The sequence below is a fragment of the Phoenix dactylifera genome, chromosome 11 (genome assembly GCF_009389715.1).
Source record: "Phoenix dactylifera cultivar Barhee BC4 chromosome 11, palm_55x_up_171113_PBpolish2nd_filt_p, whole genome shotgun sequence".
In the NCBI taxonomy this organism is placed as follows: domain Eukaryota; kingdom Viridiplantae; phylum Streptophyta; class Magnoliopsida; order Arecales; family Arecaceae; genus Phoenix; species Phoenix dactylifera.
The window spans coordinates 11,813,733-11,834,051 of record NC_052402.1 but is presented as its reverse complement, the minus strand read 5'-3'; the positions used below and the strand labels follow the sequence as shown (position 1 = coordinate 11,834,051).

At 40.1% G+C, this 20,319-nt stretch overlaps 1 protein-coding gene across 6 annotated transcripts; it reads left to right on the top strand.

Annotated features, from left to right (window-relative positions):
• Nucleotides 1-3,875: 3,875 nt before the first annotated feature.
• Nucleotides 3,876-19,201, top strand: LOC103709453 (interactor of constitutive active ROPs 4-like). Of its 6 annotated transcripts, none has more exons than XM_039131614.1 (8): nt 3,876-4,245; nt 4,432-4,483; nt 4,606-4,819; nt 5,022-5,181; nt 5,290-5,389; nt 17,447-17,497; nt 17,586-17,736; nt 17,823-19,201. In XM_039131614.1, exons 6-8 carry the CDS (start codon nt 17,484-17,486, stop codon nt 18,912-18,914), a joined length of 1,257 nt encoding a protein of 418 aa, XP_038987542.1. In that variant the 5' UTR covers nt 3,876-4,245; nt 4,432-4,483; nt 4,606-4,819; nt 5,022-5,181; nt 5,290-5,389; nt 17,447-17,483; the 3' UTR covers nt 18,915-19,201. The 6 variants fall into 6 exon arrangements, with proteins under 6 accessions (XP_038987542.1, XP_017698908.2, XP_038987544.1 ...); XM_017843419.3 differs by having other exon boundaries at nt 3,977-4,245; nt 4,592-4,819; XM_039131617.1 differs by lacking the exons at nt 3,876-4,245; nt 4,432-4,483; nt 4,606-4,819; nt 5,022-5,181; nt 5,290-5,389 and adding exons at nt 12,441-16,026; nt 17,188-17,290 and having other exon boundaries at nt 17,395-17,497.
• The last annotated feature ends 1,118 nt before the right edge of the window (nt 19,202-20,319 follow it).

Sequence of the window (20,319 nt, the reverse complement as noted above, 5' to 3'; positions counted from 1 at the left end):
ATAGGTTGGCCAAAACTATAAAAGTCGGAACTGGTGTTCTGCCTTCTGCTCTTCATAGCGAGTTGGTGCCTTGTTTTATGTTTGACTTTGGTATTGGGTCCCACTTCTCCATTGAAATCGAGTGATTTCCATTTGACCCTTGACTGCTGAGGTACCCTCTATTGCGGACGACGTGTTTGTGGGTTCTTCCCGAGTCAGAGCATGCTCAACCCAAGAGCCTTTGGGGATGGAACAACTGAAAAATGGGAGAATAAAAGGAATTTGAAATTAGATTATACGAAGTGTAATAAACTGATCAATGCATATATGAATTGATATGTACCGAAAGGAATTAGTGAGAACGAAATGAGTTTGAAAGACTCGCTCTTCCCATTAAAAAAGAACATTTTAAGAAAGGTAGGTAGATGAAAATGCTTGGTGCATGCATCATGCATGCATAGGAGAAAAATGTGAAGCATATGAAAGAGAGAGGGGGGAGCGAAAAGAGAGAGAGAATAACCCAACCACTCCTCCCTCCTTTGCACCACCGCAGCATAGCTTTGTTAAGATTTCCCATCGTTTTGAATTTTGATATAGAATATATGCTAGGTAAGTGATCGATGGTCCTCGATGGGAGGGATGGAGGGCTATTGACATAGGCTGCTTGCACAGATGAAGCTAACTCGTTCAAAAATTGGAATTCTAATTAGAGGTGGCAATCGGGATGGGTCGGACAAACTATAAGTCGGATAGGACATAGGACAGATAAAAAATATATCAACTCAAACTAGACTTATTTATTAAACAGGTTAAAAATTCAGATTTGAATTTGATCATTTTATTAAATAAATAATTTAATCCAATTTACAATGAGTTAAAACAAGTTAAACAGATTAAATGGATAAGCTTTGCCACCTTTAATTCTAGTGCATATAGAAAAATGTGCTAGAAAGATTATCTGCCAATAGAATGATACCGTCTAAACAATCCAATGGTAGAGACCTATTATTGGAACATCCGGATAGTAGAGCTCTGCTACTTAGATGCTAGAGAGTCATTGCATAATTCAACAATATTGAAGGCCATTGAGAAAGTGCCGATCTTGAATTTTTGAACCTAAAGGTGGGTGCCTAATGATGAGATGGAGAGATATAGTCCTTGGAACACTCTAATGGCAAAGGCCTGGTTTCCAAATGTTCCATGGCAAGAGCTTAATTACCTTTGGATGGCCCATGATTCAAGGATGAAGAAGCATGATGAATTATGCATGATTTGGGTGTCATTTTAGGCCTTCCCTCAAGTTTTGGGGCATCGCATATGTACCACTCCCTAATTGTCCATAGGATGCCGAAGTGGGGTGTCTACTTTTATATTTTTTCTTCTAAAATCTTGATAAGATTTGTAATCAGGTCATGCAAAGCTTGCTTAACTTGAAATGATCTATACTTTTGATGAACTAGTAGATCAGTCATTTATAAAGGATCGGTAGGTTGTGCTCACCTCAATAAGCATTTTACATTTTATGTAACACGTTAACAACTCAATTCATTCTATTTTTTTTCTTCTAAAATCTTGATAAGATTTGTAGCAAATTCATTATAGCTGAAAAATAAGGTAGCTTTTCTCTCTTTGGGAGGGGTAATCATGAAATAATAAAATAGTTAGTACTTACCTATCTATAAAAGTGGTGTTATACACAATCATGAAAATAATATAATGAAGTCTTCCATTTACTATGATTAAAAATAGTGTGCACATGTGTGAGATTGTATTTATTAGTTTTTATATGGACACTTTATGATTAATTAATTGCAGCTTATTAAATGATGTGTTTTATGATTTTACCTTTTCTTCAAACATGTCATAACTTATTCAAGTTTCTAAGTTGATTTTTGAGTTATTTGTCATAATTTTCAAATCATAGAACCTAGTTTATGATTTGAAAAAGCTAAAACAGCTTTTCGAAATTTTTACCAAACATCCTTTTTTATCCAAAAGTGCTTTTGAAGGGTTAGAAAGTGCTTTTTGGCCTTCAAAAGCTCCCCCAAATGGGGCCTTATACATTTACTGCATCTATATATTAAGTAGAGAAGAACATGTTTGTTTTTTGTGTAGATGGTGAATTCAATATCGAATAGACCAGCTTATGAATAAGAAGTGATTTGAAGCAACTATGCATAATTAGTAGCACAATTCTATGGAATCCTTTGCAATGTTGGCCACATGATCCCACACTTGGACATTGATAAATGCGATGGAATTTAGATATGAATGGAGAAAGATCATGTGAATGTCGGTACTCAGAATTGAATTATTTTTAACCCATTGCACGCTTTAAGTTGAGGAATTTGGGCTAACTATTATCTTAATTAAGACGATGCCTGCTTACTCGCTGCCATACTAGCACTAATGGATGCAAAGATTTTGCACCTTTAAAATAAGTAAGTAATTTTTTTTTTGCATATGCTGACTTCCAAACTTTTTATAATAGCCTTTGTCAAAAATCAATATTATGAATGGAATCCTTAAAAATCAATATATGAATGAATCTTTGTGTTGGAATATTCAGATATATTATATACCCTAAAAGACCTAGATTTTTGCACAAATCTTTACGATCAATTATTGTTCAACAAGAATAAAGAATATTAAATGAATATATATTTATCTATATATTGTATATGCCTTTCATTAAAATTTGAAATATCCACCAAATCTTGTTTTTTCTTTTATAACTTTTCAAATTGAAGAGAAATTGGTATTCCAATGCATTTCCTTACATTCATTAATATATGTCATTCACAAATTACTATGATGCATTATATAGTGAATTTTATTATGGCAGTCTGATTTATTAGGACGAACAAACAACTATCTAAGCTAAGCACATGATCTTCACTCTCTACCACTGGTATTGGTTTGCCCGAAAACAAAAATTTAGATATAAAAATATTTTTTTTCAAATTATCATGCAAATTGTTTATTCATTGAGAGGCTTGGATATGTACTTGCTAATCATCGTAGAATCGGTAGTTATTTTTGAGATTGATGTTGTTTAAAAAAATCATCCGGTTATACATTCAATTTTCTTTTTCCAAGACATGTAAAATTCTCTTTAAAATAACCATTAAAGTGACGGATCAGATCAGACCGGTCTGGTCCGGTGACTCCGGTCCAAATTCTATTTTTCTCGGCTGCGGTACCAATCGGCGTATAAAGAGAGAGGAACAAAGCGACATAAATGGCAGCAATCCCCATTTCTCCCCCATATATAAAACACGAACAAGTTAAACTTTTTTTTTTTATGTATAACGGCTGGGTACGGCCGGCAGAAGCAAAAGATACAGCTCGACATAACTGTGGAGGAGGGTTTCAAGGGTTTGGACAAGTTAAAACCCCTTCACGAAGAGAAAACTACACAGAATTGAGAGGCAAGAGAGAAAGCGCGAGCTTCTGCTTCTGAATGCTCTGAAACCGAAGAACGGTCCGTAAATGTGTGTCTCGATCCCTCTCATTCCCGATCCTTCTGGTGCTTCCAAGAATCGCGTACGAGGATCACCGATCGCTGCCGATGGTCCTCCGTTCCCCTCCGGTGTCTCCCATCCTTTTCCGGCAACGACGAGGCACCGAAGCTGTCTCTCGATCTCTCCTCTTCTCCCTCGTTCTCATGGCGACGGAGCTCGATCCGTTCAAGATTTATGGTTTCTTGGTCTTCCTCTTCTTCTTCCTCTCTTCTTTATCTCAAGATTCTTGTTCCATTCTGGTTTCCGATCTCAGCGAAGCTTTTGGTTAGATCTGAGGTAGGGATTGAGGTTGGGCGGCGGCGGGGGCCGGGGGGGGGGGGGGGGGGGGGGGGGTGGAGGTGGGGGGAGATAAAGATTCTTGTTCCAATTTGGTTTCCGATCTCAGCGAAGCTTTTGGGTTGATCTGAGGTAGGGATTGACGTTGGACGGCGGCAGGCGCCGGGGGGGTGGGGGGTGCGGTGCGGAAATGGCTTGGGAATTCCATTAGTGAGGGAGGGGGATGGAGTTGCTGGCTTGGGAATTCCAGGAGTGAGGGAGGGTGCGAAGGGGGTTCTTGTTCTCTTTTGTGATGGGGAATAAGATTGGGGGGAGGAGACCGGTGGTGGATGAGAAGTACGCGAGGCCGCAGGGGCTTTACCAGCATCGGGACGTCGATCCCAGGAAGCTCTGGAAGCTCATTCTCGACTCCAATCTGGAAGAGGAGAGCAGTCTCGATCTTGAGGAGTGTCCCATCTGCTTTCTGGTCAGATCTCTCTTCATCCGTTTCTGCTATCTAATCCTTGATCTTTTATTCATGATGCGATTATTGTTATTGGTAATCAAGTCTTGATAAAAAAGAAAAAAAGAGTCTCTTATTTATCTTGTTATGATATCTGCGTGATTGAATTCATCACACCATTCTAATCTTATATTTAAATTTATTTTCTAGTATTGTACGAGACTAAATCGCTCATGGTGTTGCAAGAAAGTTATATACACAGGTACCATCGTTTGGCTTTGAGGCAGTAAATTATTTTATGGACCCTTTTGTTCGTATACATATTCTTTTTGTCTTTTTTAACTGTTTCAAATTGTTATCCTCATTGCAGAGTGTTTTTTGCAGATGAAGTCACCTCATTCTACTTGCCAGACAAAGCATCCTTTTTGGTTATTTTGCTCCGTTGAATTTGGTTTGTTATTTCGTTAAAAAGAAAGAAAGCTTTTCTTCTTAACACTATTAGGTGTCCCTTTTGCGAAACCTGAAACTACACTGTGGAATATTGAGTTGTGAGGTCAAAGATGGAAAAGGGCTTGGAACAAGTTGCAAGTTTGCCATGGTTGGTGGTCATTTTATTTTTCTATTAGGAGCTGGAATTGTTGTTCGTAGATAATTGGTTTCTATTTTTACTTATAAGGTCCTGTATGTCATGTTCATCAATGAATATACTTATTAATTGAAAGAATAAATGTTTTACTGTTGTTGTTTACGGTGGTAAGGAGATGAGACTTTCATTCATGTGGTTTTCCGGGATTGTGCAGGAAAAACATTGGGTTTTTGAAGCACAAATAAAGATGCAGCAGCAAGAACTTCAGGATGAAGCAGAAAGAATTCAAAAGAGAAAAGATGCAAGTTCATCGAGCAGGATAGTGACTGCAGGAGGAGTTGAATATCATGATTCATTGGCTAGCTTGCTTTCAGGTTCAGTCAGGACTCATTGATATAGATGTTTGTGCAATCTTTTCTTGTTTTGTTTGCTTTTATATATTAACTAATGTTTAACATGGTGAATTGGCATTTCATTTGTAGTGTCATCTCTGAGATACCCAGCACAAAGTGGACTCATTCCTTCTCAAGGCTCATTTACTGTTCCAGCAAATAGATAATCATCACACTAGTGGCAAAGCAGGTTTGTGGTCATGCAGCTACATGCTTATCCACTTCTTTTCCATTTATCTTTTGTCTGGCCACTTTCTTACTATTTACATAACAACATTATTGTTTAGTCAATATATGTTTGAGCATTACTGCTAAAATGGTGGAGTTAGCACCAGTTAGGGATAAATTAAGAGAAGGATGACTTAGATGGTTAGGATATATACAACATAGGCTGAGGGATGCATCAATACTAATGAGTGATTTGATACATATAGCAAAAAAGAGGAGTAGAAGTAGACTGAAAATCATATGGGATGAAGTAGTAAGGAAGGACTTGGTATCTCGACATCTCTCAGAAAGTATGGCCCTAAAACGAGCGGAATGGTAGAAAAGGATTCATATAGTCAACCCCAACTAGTTTGGGATTAAGTTTTAGTTGAGTTGAGTTGTATATTCTGTATGAACTCAACATCTTCTCATAACAATCTTATATAAAGATAGAGCTACTAGAAACAGAAGTTTGGTCTGAGTTGAGTGGTGCTTTATATGGTTCTTATATATTTGTACAAGCATGACTTGGATATTTTTTTTTTTTCTTTGAAAATAGAGGCTATTGGACCTAAGCAATGACAAACCATACCTTATGATTTCTTAGGAAAAGAATTACTAAACGATTCATTCAGTTATTTTTTTTTAATGCTTATTTCAGATTCAACTAATAATTTCTGTATAACTGAGAAGAAAAAAGAGCAGCAAATGATAAAAACAAGTAAAGGAGATAGAGAAGTGCACATCTATAAGAATAAAGTAGGAAAAGGAAGCGGGGGATGGGACATTCTTTAGAATCTCTCTCATTAAATTTCATTATTTTTTTCCAACCATTTTCAAAAAGCTCATAGTTTCTCCACCAAAGAGAACCTCTCCAATCAAGAAAGGCATTGGCTATTCCTAAGAGAGGTCGGGCTGTCAAGCTAGTGCCTGTTGACTTGGAAGTTGCCTTTGCTCAAGTTTCTGCTGGTTGGCCAAAATCGAATTCGATTTCTCATGTGAGAAGGAGGTAGACGATATAAAGGTCAATCGCATTCCAAACTTGAAATGAGGAGTCAGGTAACTTTCTAGTCAGTCAGTCAAAACAAGTTAAGGAAGAACTCATCCTTCAGCCACTGAATTGAACAAAAAAAGGGTTTCTTGTGAGAGATTTGGATAACTAATCAAGAAAAATAAGAAGAGAGTGAGCTGCTATCTTGTGTTCCATAAAGATGAGGCTGACGAGCAAGTTTAATGTCAAAAGAAATGACCCTTTCTAGTCTGTTCGGTTCAGGCTATGCTGGAGCTTTTGCGCTACTTGTGAGGTATGGTGACTTGGAGGCCTTTGTAGGATTAAGGATGATGAAAATGTTATATTTACCATTGGAAAACCTTTAGTGTCATCTTCCTTTTGGGCACTAATTGACTCATCACATTCTCATTCAGTATAGTGCAAGAGATATTTACATTGCACCGACATTTAGGGAACAATTCTCGGGGATGATACAACTTATCGTCACTTTACAATTAAATCAGCTTCTTCAATTTTCGGTGATGATGCAAGGAAAGGACGCATATCAATGATGTGCTGTATGTACTAAAATGGAAGAGGACAGGGCAATGAACTATGAGACTGTAGCCAGAGGATTCCAACATGAAGAAATATAGATCTTCGAGGGAAAGTCTATAGAGGCTCAGGCAAATCAAATAGGTGTGGAGCCTAATCTTTTATGGTATTACAGATTTTTAGGACCTCACATAAAAAGCTGACATGAGTAACTTTGTTGATGAATGCTAGTGAAAAGTCGGACTAACTTTGTTGATGAATGTCTAGGATCTATTTGTACGTTGTCAACATACATACTCATTTGGAGGAAAAAGTACAACTATAATGGAAAATTATGTAAGCTACAAGTATTGCTAAAAGTCCGATTTAGGCCAAGGTTTTATATGTGGGCCTATGCCACCTGGCATGTACATTGTCAGGATAGTACTAGCATTGGGCCGCCATGAGATTTGTCAAATCCTTTCTTTTTAAAATTTAAAAAATTGTTTTTCTAATTTTTCATATTTTTTTTATAAATTTTGTTTTGGTATGGTATGATATGGCATGTGCAGTTCTAGTATGAAGCTGTAAATAGAATCAAAGTGGAGGAGAAGCAACGAGTCCTATGGAGGTACCGGAGAGAGTATAGGATGGTAGCATAATGAACACAATGAGGGGCACTAACAAATTGATTGATGTCGATAACATGTGCCAATCAATTGAATAGATACTCTCCAACAGACAAATTGGTCGCTGGAGAAATGATCATATCTTGCCATCGCACGAGGTTAGTATTAGTGTCATTGATATTAATGATGTCGATATTAGTTATTAGAGTTTATGTTCAACTATTATCAAAATTAATTGTTTAGTAAACAATAGAAATTTTATTATGGAAACCTTTATAATTATAATTTATTATATTATATTTTAAGAATAATTGAAAAAAATGATAATATCTCATATCTCACGTGGGTTATACGCTAGTAATATACAATAGTGAGTTACTTGGTCTCCTTACTACGGTAATATCCACTATAATGTGAAGGCATTGTGAACTGGTTTGCTTCTCGCAAATGATTCATTTGCAAGATCTCAGCTTTGGGCATCCACCATGCAGACCATCCTTTGGAGCTAAACAGCATCCATTTTGAAGGTGGGAAAACTAGCTTGAAAGAGATTTAGTTAAACAAAATTGCTATAGATAGTCTTTGGACCCATTTTAGATTTTTTTCTCCCCTTTTTTATTGGAAAATTTGTTTGAGAATATCATAAAAATTTTATAAGCCTAAAAAAAAAAATTTCCTGCATTTAACATGAATTTGCAAATATCCTGCTACATGTTTAATTGTTGTAGTGTTAATCATGTATTTTTTAGATTTATGCAATGTTGTCCACCTTCCTACCAACTGGGTCAGAGCTCGCCGACGGTGCCTATGTGGAAGGTGTTGTGGAGATAGTTATATGTTGTGGATTTATTTTTAACAAAATGATTATGATGTGGATAAATCTCTCCTCTCTTCTTCGCCAAAATCTAGGGTTTCAGAAATTCTAATTCTGGCAGGAGAAAAAGAGATCCAAGGGGAGGGAGGCTGATGCATGGAAGGAGAAGGGGAAGAAAAATGACTCCTCCTCCCAGTCCTAGCAACAACTTGCTGTGGCACCTCTTGTAGATGCTCCAGTGGATGGCATAAAAGGGACCTCTCCTCATCAAGATTCTCAATTTCCACGATAAGGTGGACCCAACATGCAGGCCTTAGCAGCAACAATGCTTACTGTGGCCAATTGCATGGCCAATTCCAGAAGCCATCCCTCAGGCTTAGTCTGAGGAGTTTTTTCGATTCTCGTGTGCCCTACACCAGCTGACCATCCAGTTTTAGATATTTCTTAGCCAGAGACCACCAGACCATGTGCGTCACACCTCTCTTATCTTGGGAACCTCTCCTCGTAGACCCCGCCCCGGGGCGAATGTGGGGTCCTCTAGCCATGACTTCGGCGCGATGGCCCCAAGGATATGGATGCTTGCTAGTTAGTGGTATGGATGGCAGAGCCTATTGGTGGCCTCCCCGTCCTTTGAAGGGTTTAAGCAGGAGACGAGGGATTTGGAATAGCTTCTCTTGAAACTGAACCCGATGGCAGGGGAGTTTGTGCCCCTGTCGCTTGCCAACCATAGATGCCGGTTTCAGGTCTCTCATGTCATTGTCTCGGGAGGAGTCAAAGTCGACGAAGATGCGAAGGGGGTAGGTGGGGGCGTCCATGGGGAGGGCGAGATGGTGGAGGGAGAGGAGGATGTGGCTGCTTATGGGGGCTTGGACGAACTATCTTGCTTGAAGTCAAATGTCCGACTTGCAAACAAGAAAGCGAACATTGAAGATTGCCGAATTTGTTCTGGCGGGAGATCTCTCGATGCTTAAGCTAGGTGAAGCCTTTAGGAAATAGTGGAGATTTGAGAAAGCTACGAGTGGAGTAGGCAAGAGTGACGTAGCATAAGCGTATCTGAAGATTCTCTAGGTTTGATATATAGAGGGATGAGAGTATAGAACGGTTACCTAAAAAAATCAGGCACATTGTAACTGTTGGCCGTGCAGTAATTGTCTGTCCGTGTAATAACTGCTTAAAATGAGAGACGAGTTGTAACTGTTCTGCAACATGCCTTATAAGTGCGTAGGGCTATAATTATTCTTTTAATGGACTTTAACTGTCTTAAATGCGCTTTGAATCGAAAACATGTGGCTTGTTGCTGCTGGTCGACCGATTTGATCAAATGCTCTAGTCAGTTGCTCGGTCGAATGCTTTGGTTGGTAGCTTGGCCGACTCCTTTGCTTGGTATTTATAAGTCAACGAATTCAAGCCACATCACTTGCTCTTCACTTTTGAGTTCGAGCTATTTTTCTTGGTTTGGGCGAAAGAAATAGTCGCATTGTCTAAGCTGAACCACCAAAAGGGTACACCCACAGGACTTTGGTCGAAGTTTCAAGAAAGTAGTATAAAATATCCACTGGTGGGATTTTCGGTGTGTTAGGCTTTTCAAGGCAATTTAAAAGGGTGATCTGGGCAATCATTCGGATGCAAATACCGAGCTAACATGAGGGAATTAAAAGAGGACTTCGAGCAACCGAGCAGGTGAATAAGCCGGAGGTGAGGTTCTTCGACTCCCTTATATAGAAGGTTAGAATGCTTCAATCAAAGTGACAGACAACTACCAGACCCAATCTGCCACCACGTATTAGCTCTGTATTTGCCTCTGGATGATTTCTCGGATCACCCTTTTAAATCACCTGAAGAAGTCTAATTGGCGTGTTGAAAATCCTGCCTGGTTTTGCCTCGAGAAGGTCATTGGACATTTTATACCGCTTTCCAGAAATTTCTTGACCTGACCCAAGTTAAGACGGTGTACCCTTTTGGTGGTTTGGTTTGGACAATGTAACTACTTCTTTGGTCCAAACCAAGTAACATGGCTTGAACTTGAATGTAGGAGGCAAGTGATGTGGCCTAGATTCATTGGTTTGTGACACTATGAAGAAAAACTCGATCAAGTTGTCTACCAGAGCAATCGGTCAAGCTACGGACTAGAGCATTCGATTAGACCGGCCAACCAATAGCTACGAGCTATATGTCTTCGATTCAAAGCGCATTTAAGGCGATTAAAATCCATTGAAAGGATAATTATAGCCCTACACACTTATGAGGCACGTTGCAGGATGATTACAACTTGTTTTGCATGTTAAGCAGTTATTACACGACCAGACGGTTACTGAACAACCAGCGGTTACAATGTGCCTGACTTTTTTGGATAACTATTTTACACTCTCATTCCTATCTATATCAAATTTAGGAGACCTTCAGATATTCTTATGCTACGCTATTCTTGCTTTCATTCATAGCTTTCTCAAATTTTCAGTATTTTCTAAAGGCTTGGCTTGACTTAGGTATTGGATGATCTCCATCAGTTCAAATTCGGCAACCTTCGGTGTTTTTTTTTTGTTTGTAGATTGGAGATTTAACTCTAAAGCAGATATAGTAGCTCGTCCAACCTGTTAGGCTGGATTTTGATTGCAGCAACATCCATAATCACGGGCCTTCTCAACTGACCCCGCTCCGTATGTCTTGGTGGTGGACTGATGTAGGGAGTCATACATTTTCTTTTTCTTGAAAGGAGACAGATGTGTTCATATATGATTTGTTCTATGCTGATTATATCAATCTTGGTATATTATTATTATAGTCGTCTCGTAGGATAAACAAGAGCACAACATCAGTGACGAGTGGATAGGCTATTAATAAATTGTTCTATGCCGTTTGTTTGCACATCTTTACTCTTGAGAAAAGAGGAAGTATCTCAACTTCCTCGCCGTCACGATCCTCACGTAACCCTCCTCCATTATTCCTGCCAATCTAGCGATCGAGAAAAGACGAGATGTGAGGGGCAGGTCGGAATGGGTCAGTTTCATCTTGAGCACGTGGAGCTCGATGAGGATCCGATAGTTGGTAGAGAGAGGAACGAGAGGTTGAGGTGGTGGGGGGTCAGGGAGGAGAGAGGGGATGTGTAGAAGGATTTTGTTTTTCCCAAAAAAAAAAAGTATTCTGGGCATGGCCATAGACATACATGATAGTGGGTCAGGCAGTGAGTGGAGATTCCCCTGCAGAGAGCCGGATGAGGGGTGACCCTCACGTCTTGAGGAGATTACATCTGAGAAAATCAAATAGTTTGATAAATATGTCTCAAATATTATCGCCGGGTGCATGTCCCGAGTGAGTTACCGATGCCTAAAAGCCATTTCGTGTTGCTGGGACAAAGGCCTCGTTTAGGAAAGCTTTTGGAGGGTCAAAAAACACTTTCTGATCCTCCAAAAGTACTTTTGAAAAAAGACGTTCGGTAAAAATTTTGAAAAGTTATTTTAGCTTTTTCAAAGATCCGCCAGCCTTCCGCTACACTCAGTCGAGCCTCGTGGTCCCTGATAATGAAGCCGACGCCTCCGGTATATCCTCCCTCTCCGACACTACAGTCAAAATTTACTTTGAGAAAACATAATATTATACTATAAATATAATATTATATAATATTATATCATAATATATTGATATGTTATGTTAAATAATTTAATATTATATTAAATTATTATGCTATAGTATACAATGTTATATTACTATGTTATAATAATATTATATTATATTACAATAATATTGTACTATATCATATATTTATGTATTAATATATGTTATATTTTATTATGTTCTGTTGTATATACTATGCAATATCCTTTATGATAATTTTATCATACAAAAATACTTTCTCAGTTTGTTTGCCAAAATATGTTAAAGTGCCACAATACTTTAGAAATGTAGTTACCAAAGAGTAAACAACTTTTTATAAAAACTCTATTTCAAAAAGCTCTACTTTCAAAAGCTCTACTGCTAATAGCTTCTTCAAACTGTATGGCGAACGAAAATGAAAGTAACTTAAAATGACATCTTTATAAAATTTTCAGTAATATTTATTTTTTTTTAAAAAATCAAATTATATTTTTGGTGTTGGGTGAAAAAAGGGGCGGGGATTGGATGGGTTAGGAAGTACATTTTTTTTGGCATGGGATTATGTTGCAGCCTATGGAATTATACGATACACACACTGTTTATCTAATAACGTATATTTTCCTGATTCAAAATTTCGTATGCATATGATAGAATAACGTTTAAATATCTGAGCTGTGATAATATATTATTTTTCTTTATAATAGTTCATGATAACCAATGAAATATAATACAAAACTAAAGTTGTCAGGAAAATGTTACTTTACAATGGAAAATAATGGAATTCGTTGATTTCTTTAGTTACAATGATAAGCAACAGTCTGCAGGGGGTTCAGTATCTGGGATATAGCAACGCACCACCACGGAAACCTTTCTTATTTGCTTGAAACTTAATATGTCGCTTCACTCTCCATGATAACGGCAACCTCCAATGTTTATAAGGAAAATTAATATCAGTAGAAGAAGTCATATATTAAGAAGCTTGTGTTTAATTAGTTTAATAAAAAGAAGGAAAAGAGTTTGAGTCAGCCCAAAACTGCCTCTTGGTTGTTGCGCTGGAAACTATGATAAGCCCGCAGCTAGCTGCCGGACTGGTTTATCTTTTAGCTTTTTTTTTTGGGTTGAAGTACTCTACCTAACAACTTCAATGGGGGCGATCTTTAGGCCGCTGTATCGAGCCCATGATGCTAATGGCGGTCACGTGTCAATTAATTGGAGAGCACGTATGGTTATGGAGATTAGGTGGGTTCGGTAGGCTGGAGCCTGGAGAGTGATAGAGGTCATGCGTAATTTGGTTGGGGAGCTGTGGCCTGTGGGGCTCGTATAGTTATGGGTAGCTGAGAGAGAGATTTGTGGGTCCAGAACCGGTGGAGGTCACATGCAATTGTTTCTGGAAGGGAAGTATTCAGCTTCAAATGCCTTGTGTGGCCCCATGCAATGCAATGTTTTGAAAACTGAATCGGGAGAGGACTCGGTGCCCTCGCTGGTTAGTCATGTTCGACTGATGACATCAGCAAAACAACATATATGTTTTTTTATTTTCAGAAATTATAAAAATATGGAAGAAAAAAAAATCAGAAAGACAATCTACCAAATTTCAATTTCAGATAATCAAAATCTAAATCCTACGCCTCATCCTCCTCCCAGTGCCAATTACGCAACCCAATCAACCAACCAAAACAATCAGATTGAAACGAAAATCACAAAAAATCTAACCATTCCATGAAGTGCAAACAAGAAGAGCACGGGAACCAAATCGGAAGAACAAATACGAGGAAAAAAAGCAAAAAATCAAGGAGTAACTCAACATGGAGGTGGAGTTCTGGTAGGAAATTGGGAATGGTTGTTCCGACTTTCAACCCATGTATTAACAAGAGAAAAAAAAAAAAAAACTGTTTGGGAAACTCGGTCTGGACCAGCCGGTTCAATTGAAGATTACTTAGCCCAGTTGGTTATTACTGCTTTCCAATTGAAGATTCAAGATTTGAACCTTGGTGGTAGCATGATTATTGTATTGCTAAAATAAATTTAAAACTTATAGCGGTATTACAAGAGAAATCAAGAACTTCTTCCACCAGAAACTTACTTGTACCCAACATTTTATATAATCAGTAGATGAAATATTCAAATATCTGTTGCTCTCCTCCAATAACTATCTAGAATTAGTTGTAGAGTTACAGATGACATGATTTTTACTTCTGTAATAATTTGCTTTCTTTAATATGCGTGATACTATGCATCAAACAATTATTCACAATTGTTGTATAAAAAAAACAATTATTGACAATTGTTGTTCGCATATAACTTATCAGTTATTTTGTATTTGTCGCTCCAAGCAATCAGCTGCAATTATAGAAAGTTGGTAGCAATAAACAGAAGGTTTTCTTTCTTCAAGCTCAGCATGTGCATACAAATATGCAATCAGCAGAAAGTGACACCCTTTTGCAGCTATTAAAAGGTTATAGCAGATAAAAGAAGAGACTCAATTTCATATCTCGCGGGTCATATGTAGATATCTCCATTTGCTATCTTACTCCTACCTAGGCATGGGTTTAACTACACAGAACTACAAGGAGGAAATCAGCAATTAGCAAATGGAACACCATGATATAAGTAGCAATTGCTGCTTAACTCTTCTCTACTAGCCATGTACACTCTCTTAGACATTGACAAAAAGTTCCGTTTCCCATACATAAAAAGTCTCTTTTAGTTTTAGGTATGAATAGAGAACCTCTCTTTAATGCATGCATGTATTTAGAAGTTCCATTCCTCTCTGATTTGGGTTTGGGCGGGAGATAGCCGGATCTAAATTACTAGTCGTCTATGTATCCTTTTTATAAGGGCATCCCATTCAATTTATGCAAATGGCATGTCTTCCAGTTCAATCATGAAGTAGAGATTATGATGTATCGTGCCGGCCCAAATCAGTATGGTACAAAGCATACTATACTATACCGATTTGGTATTGATACCTGGTACAGAAAAAATTCGTGCTGTATATCGATATGCCAAAAAAATTTTGTAATATACTATATCGACACTGCACTAGTATGGCACCGGTATGGAGTCTGGTATCGAAACGATAAACTTTTGTAAAAATAGCTTCTGAGTCGTTACCAATTGATGGACTCAAGTCTTGGAAGCATAATTTTTTTCAAAAAAAGCTTCATCAGAGTGAGCTAAAGAGGGATCAGTACATGATGCTTCATGTGCTACAAAGGATGGATCATCAATTGAATTATCTTTTTTTGTTGGAAAAAAAAAAGGCAAAGGAACCGATGGTTTTCTCTTTCCCTCTAACAAACATGTGCGAAGGCTTGGGGCCAAATCATTGGAGCCGTTTGGCAGGGAACAACCCACCCGGGCCATCCAATATTTAGGACCACCTTTCACGGAGCGCGTGATCGGACTTAGATATGCCCACTTTTTTCCCGTACTCACTTTGCAAAAAGGCCACGAGAAAGATGAAAGTGGCCGAAGAGAGGGAGAGAGAGATGCCTGCAAACTTGGTTAACTTTCCAATGAAAACAAAGAAGAAATATTATAAAAGAGCGACCGCGAGGATCCATGCATATGTCCTCTTTGGCTCTTTGTTCGGATTCCGAAGCCATATCTAACCCACTTGAATTAAAAAAAACACGAGCCATGCTTTCCTAACTGGTCCCAACGAGCAAAAGATAATGCTCTCCGCAATCATGGTCATCGATCAATTTGATCAGGTTTATTTGGCTTCTGTTTTCGTAATAAACTACGAAAACACGTCACCCACACATGCGAGCACGGTTACCCATCCTCCCCCTTCTCGCTCCTGCTTCCAGCTGATCATCTTACCCCTGGGCTCGTTTTACTTCTGAGAGCCCCAGCCAAGTGCACTCCTATAAGTACCAGTGCTCTTTCTTCTCAGTTCTCCCTAAGCTTCTCCTCTCCCTTTTTCCTTGTCCCATCTCTCTCTCTCTCTGTCTTTCTCTCTCTCTCTCTCTCTGCATTTAGGTTGAAGAAGATCTCCTGGTGGGCATTAGAGGCTATAGAGCTTGAGGTTTATGGCTGGTGAAAGCTATCTTGAGGTTAGCTTTCTATGTCCCTATATCCCTTTTTTCTTTTGCAAGAGAATTTTTTTCTTTTGTTATCACCAATCTTCTTTCCCCCCAAGTTCGATAATTTTTTTATGAACTTTATCATGCTAATGGAGCTATACTCTGCCATTGTGAATATGTCACACATAATATCAGTAAGGGAACATGTTTCCAACCACTAATTTTGGTCTCGTTGCTTCCATTACAATGATCTTACAATGTGCTTATGGTGTGATATTATCTTCAGTTTTACACCCACCATTATTTGATCCTTGGCTAAGCTATATGAAAACATGGTTAGGCCTAATAATAATAATAATAAAAGAAAGCATGGTTAGGAACATTTGTTGTATGTTTCTATTTCCTTTTCAGTGAAAAAGGGAATTGTCTGTTAGTCTTTGGGATTAATGTAGCCATCCCTTAAGCCTTCAGTATTGTCTGTGCTCAGTGATAACAGAGCAAATGACCCAAATAAAGCCTGTAATATTAGTGAAAGCCACAGAAAAAGTCTAGACTTTGCTACTGTTGCCCGGAATTAGATGCACGGAGGAAGAATATTTTATACCTCCCTCTATCAATCACTATTCCTTGTAGGCTTTTTATGACGTGGTAGCAGCGTATGTTCCGCTTGTTATTCCGGCAGATATTCCCATTGGCTACCTGACTGAAAACCCCTTCCAATTTTAAACACCACAAGGCTATTTCCAACTTCAATGCATGACCTGGTAGGTATTAGGACTTGTCTCCATTATAACTAGAAATAAAATAAAGTGAGGATGATGCTGTAATCAAGATTATCTCCGCCTTGTAAATATAGGGCATTTAGTGGCTAGACTTATATTTCCTTCCCTATGTTTGGCACCTCACATATACCTCGGGGTTTGTTAATCTTTTGTAGCGACCCTTCTAATTTCTCAATATTTTTTTTTTATTTTTGAAATGTTTCTCACATGAGTAGCTTGATACTTGAGCTCGATTCAGTTCAGAATATGTGAGTTCGAAACTCGACTTGAGATCCATCGAGCTTTAATATTTAAGCTCGAATTCGATTTGATTTGAGAGTTTTCGAACCAAGTATGTTACTATTCTAGCCCAACTTGAACGAGAATTAAATCGAGCTTGGACTTGAGTCGAGCTCTTTGCATCCCCTAGTTTTAATACAGCCAAGCAAGCATGTGGGTGGCGCGCTTCCAACTCCAACTCAACGTTCGCTGGTCCCTTCGGTCGGTATGATCATTATATTTGTTGACCAAAGGTCTAAATGCCATCCATCTTTCTGTTTTTACTTGCTATTGACCTCTGCTCTAGTTTGAATTTTGAATTTCTTCTTTGAAATGTGTGCGCTTTTCTAACGTTCAGTCCAACGCTACCTATTTATTCTCCTCTCTTCTTCATTCCGTTGGATTTGAAGGGAGGAGTCTTCCAAGCTTGAAGCTCTAGATCAAGCAATGCCGAGTTCGAGGTAAAGATTGGTGTTAATTGTCGTCGATCATGCAACCATGAACTTAAAATCATGTGATGAATTTGAATGGATCATTTGTTTGGAACAGAGGGTCAGAGAATTCACAGCGGCAATCGCCGCGGGCGCCGCTTCATCTGAAGGCCACTGCCTGCTCCGAAGCCAATGGCGTTCACCGCCACAGTGTGGATCGAAGTCTGAAGGTGGAGGACCGCCGCTCGCCTCGCAGCTCCTTTCATGAGGTAAACTCGCTACGACTCCATCACTGTTTGTTCTCTTCTTCCTTTGTCTCTAACCCATCTAAGCTGAGATTTTTCGTAATATGTAGAAGAAGAGGGGCACCCGGGTGGCGGATCTAGAGACGAAGTTCCGCCGAGCCCAGGAGGAGCTCAAGAAGCTAAGAGAGCAGCTGGCCTCCACCGAGGCTGCCAAGAAGGACGCCCAGGAAGCACTCGAGGAGGCCAAGAAGCGAATCCCGGCCGTCACCACCCCTCCCCAGAGCTCGGATGAAGAGAAGCCTGCTATCCCCTCGAAAGAAGAGACCGAGACTACTAGTTCATGCTTGGATTCTCTAGAGAAGAGCGAGCGGAAGGTGGAGGAGGAATTGCCGGAGACCAGATCCGAGGAGGAGAGCATCAACTCCACTGCCACCGATGTGTTTGAAGTAGTCTCGCCGGCTCCGGTCCCAGCGGAGCCAAATAACACAGACAATGAGGTTGGGAATGATGATGAGAAGGCAGTGAAGGAGCAGGAAGAGGAAGAGACGGAGGCAAAGAACGAGAAAGATGGTGAGACCGAGATGGCTGCAACGGAGAAAAATGAATTAGAGGAGGAGGAGAACAAGCCTATGGAGATCTCCGAGATCCCAGAGGTACTGGAACTCAAGGCCAAGCTACTGGAGAAGGAGAAGGAACTGGAGAATGTGTTGGCGGAGAATGAGAGCCTGAAAAAGAAGGCAGAGGAAGTTTCGGAGAAAGTCATGGCGGCCGCGAGAGCTCAAGAAGAGGAGCTGGGAGTGAAGCTGGTGTCAGTGGAGGAGGAGCTGAGGGAGAGCGAGGCGAAGGTGGAGAAGCTGGGGGAGCAGCTGGAGGCGTTGGGGGAGGCGAGGGCGGCGCTGGAGGCAGAGATGAAGCGGCTGAGGGTGCAGACAGAGCAGTGGCGGAAGGCGGCTGAGGCGGCAGCGGCTGTGCTGGCGGCCGGGGCGGGGCCGGGGGCGGAGATGATGGGTGGAAGGAGGATGGCGCAGCGGTGCGGGTCCTTGGACAAACACCTTGGTGCCGGCGGCGGGGGATTCGCGGGATGGGGATCGCCGCTGATGGGCGGGGAGATGGACGAAGAGTGTATCGGGGGAGGGAAGAGGAGGGGGTCCGGAATTCGGATGCTTGGAGATCTCTGGAAGAAGAAGGGGCACCAGAAATAGAGGACACAGTATAAAGACTTGTCGGAGGTCTATCTACACTTCGGACGGATCAATCCTCTCTCTCTCTCTCTCTCTCTCTCTCTGTCTCTTGCTTTGTCGTTATTTTGCTTAGTACTGTCATGCTGTGTTGCTTCAGCTACTGTTGCTTAGGGCACAGCCAAGTAGCCAAGTTGTTTTGGCATCTAGAATTAGGTTTGAGACTTCTGGGAGATGGAATTAGTTTGGCTGTGGTTGCTGATCTAAACTACTTCAGCTAATGGAATTAATTGCTACAAGAGTTTAGAGTCTCTGGTTCTGGGAGTACAGGGGAGATGAGAGATGGGAGTGGGTGGGGCCATTGGACAGGTTTGTCGCCACTGAGGTCTGGTGCTGCCGCTGCCGAGTGTCTGGGAAAGGCTGGATTTGAGGGGATAGCACAGCTTTTGCAAGGTCTGGCTTGCTCAAATGGCTGCAGGTTGGAGTGTGGTCGGGGCTTGGCTCTTCAATCGATACGTTGCTCGGCTAACCAAAGAAGAAAAAATTCTGGTGATTCCATTGCTGACTTGCTTGCTTGCTCCTTTATGAATGCTGTAATTAGCTTCTGGTCTTTGTGACGCGTTATGTACATTTTCTTGGTCTCGTTAAGTTCGTAATGGTACAAAGAGCCATGGAACACGGCCAACGGACCTGGGAAAGCTACCGTTGATGTATGTGTAACTCAAGTTTTGTCCTGTGGGCCATGGGCTAACGGTAAAGCTACGAGGCTTATCTATAAGGGACAGAAGGACAGAGGTTCAACAACGGCTATATCCTTTGGTCCTGGAAATGGTAGTTCAGCCTTTAAAATGGCTATTATTAATATTTTTATGGAACAACCCTGAATAATGGCCATCATGAAAAGACAGCCATTAGAACAAGATAATGGCCATATGGTAGAGGAAACCTTTAATTTCTTTCATCATGTTATAAAAAGCCAGTATTCTAAACCTCAGGGAATAGAGTTGATTGTTGAATGTATTTTACAGAAGGAACTTGGTCTCTGTTGCTCCCTAGTTCTCCTATAGTTTACAGGTCTGCACATTGGTATGGCGAGAGCAAGGCCTTTTGGAACCGGCCCAGATGGTAGATGAGTTTAGCGATTGGTCACTGCATTTTTAATTGAATGGGGCTCAGATATTGTATCCAATAGTCCAGTTTTAGCCAGAATAGGTTGTAGCGCGATGAGAGAATCTGAAATAGGGATAAACTTCTTAGTTGAATGGCGCCTTGCATAACACGTGCATGAGTGCGACCAATTAATTCTTTTACCGGAAGCCACCAAAGTGATGAGCCGCTAAGGAGGCTACCCAGTCGGCATGAGATATCCTGAGCTAAAGAGCGGAGAAGCTAAGACGCATTTGGTCGAGCATTGTGAGATAAACCCATA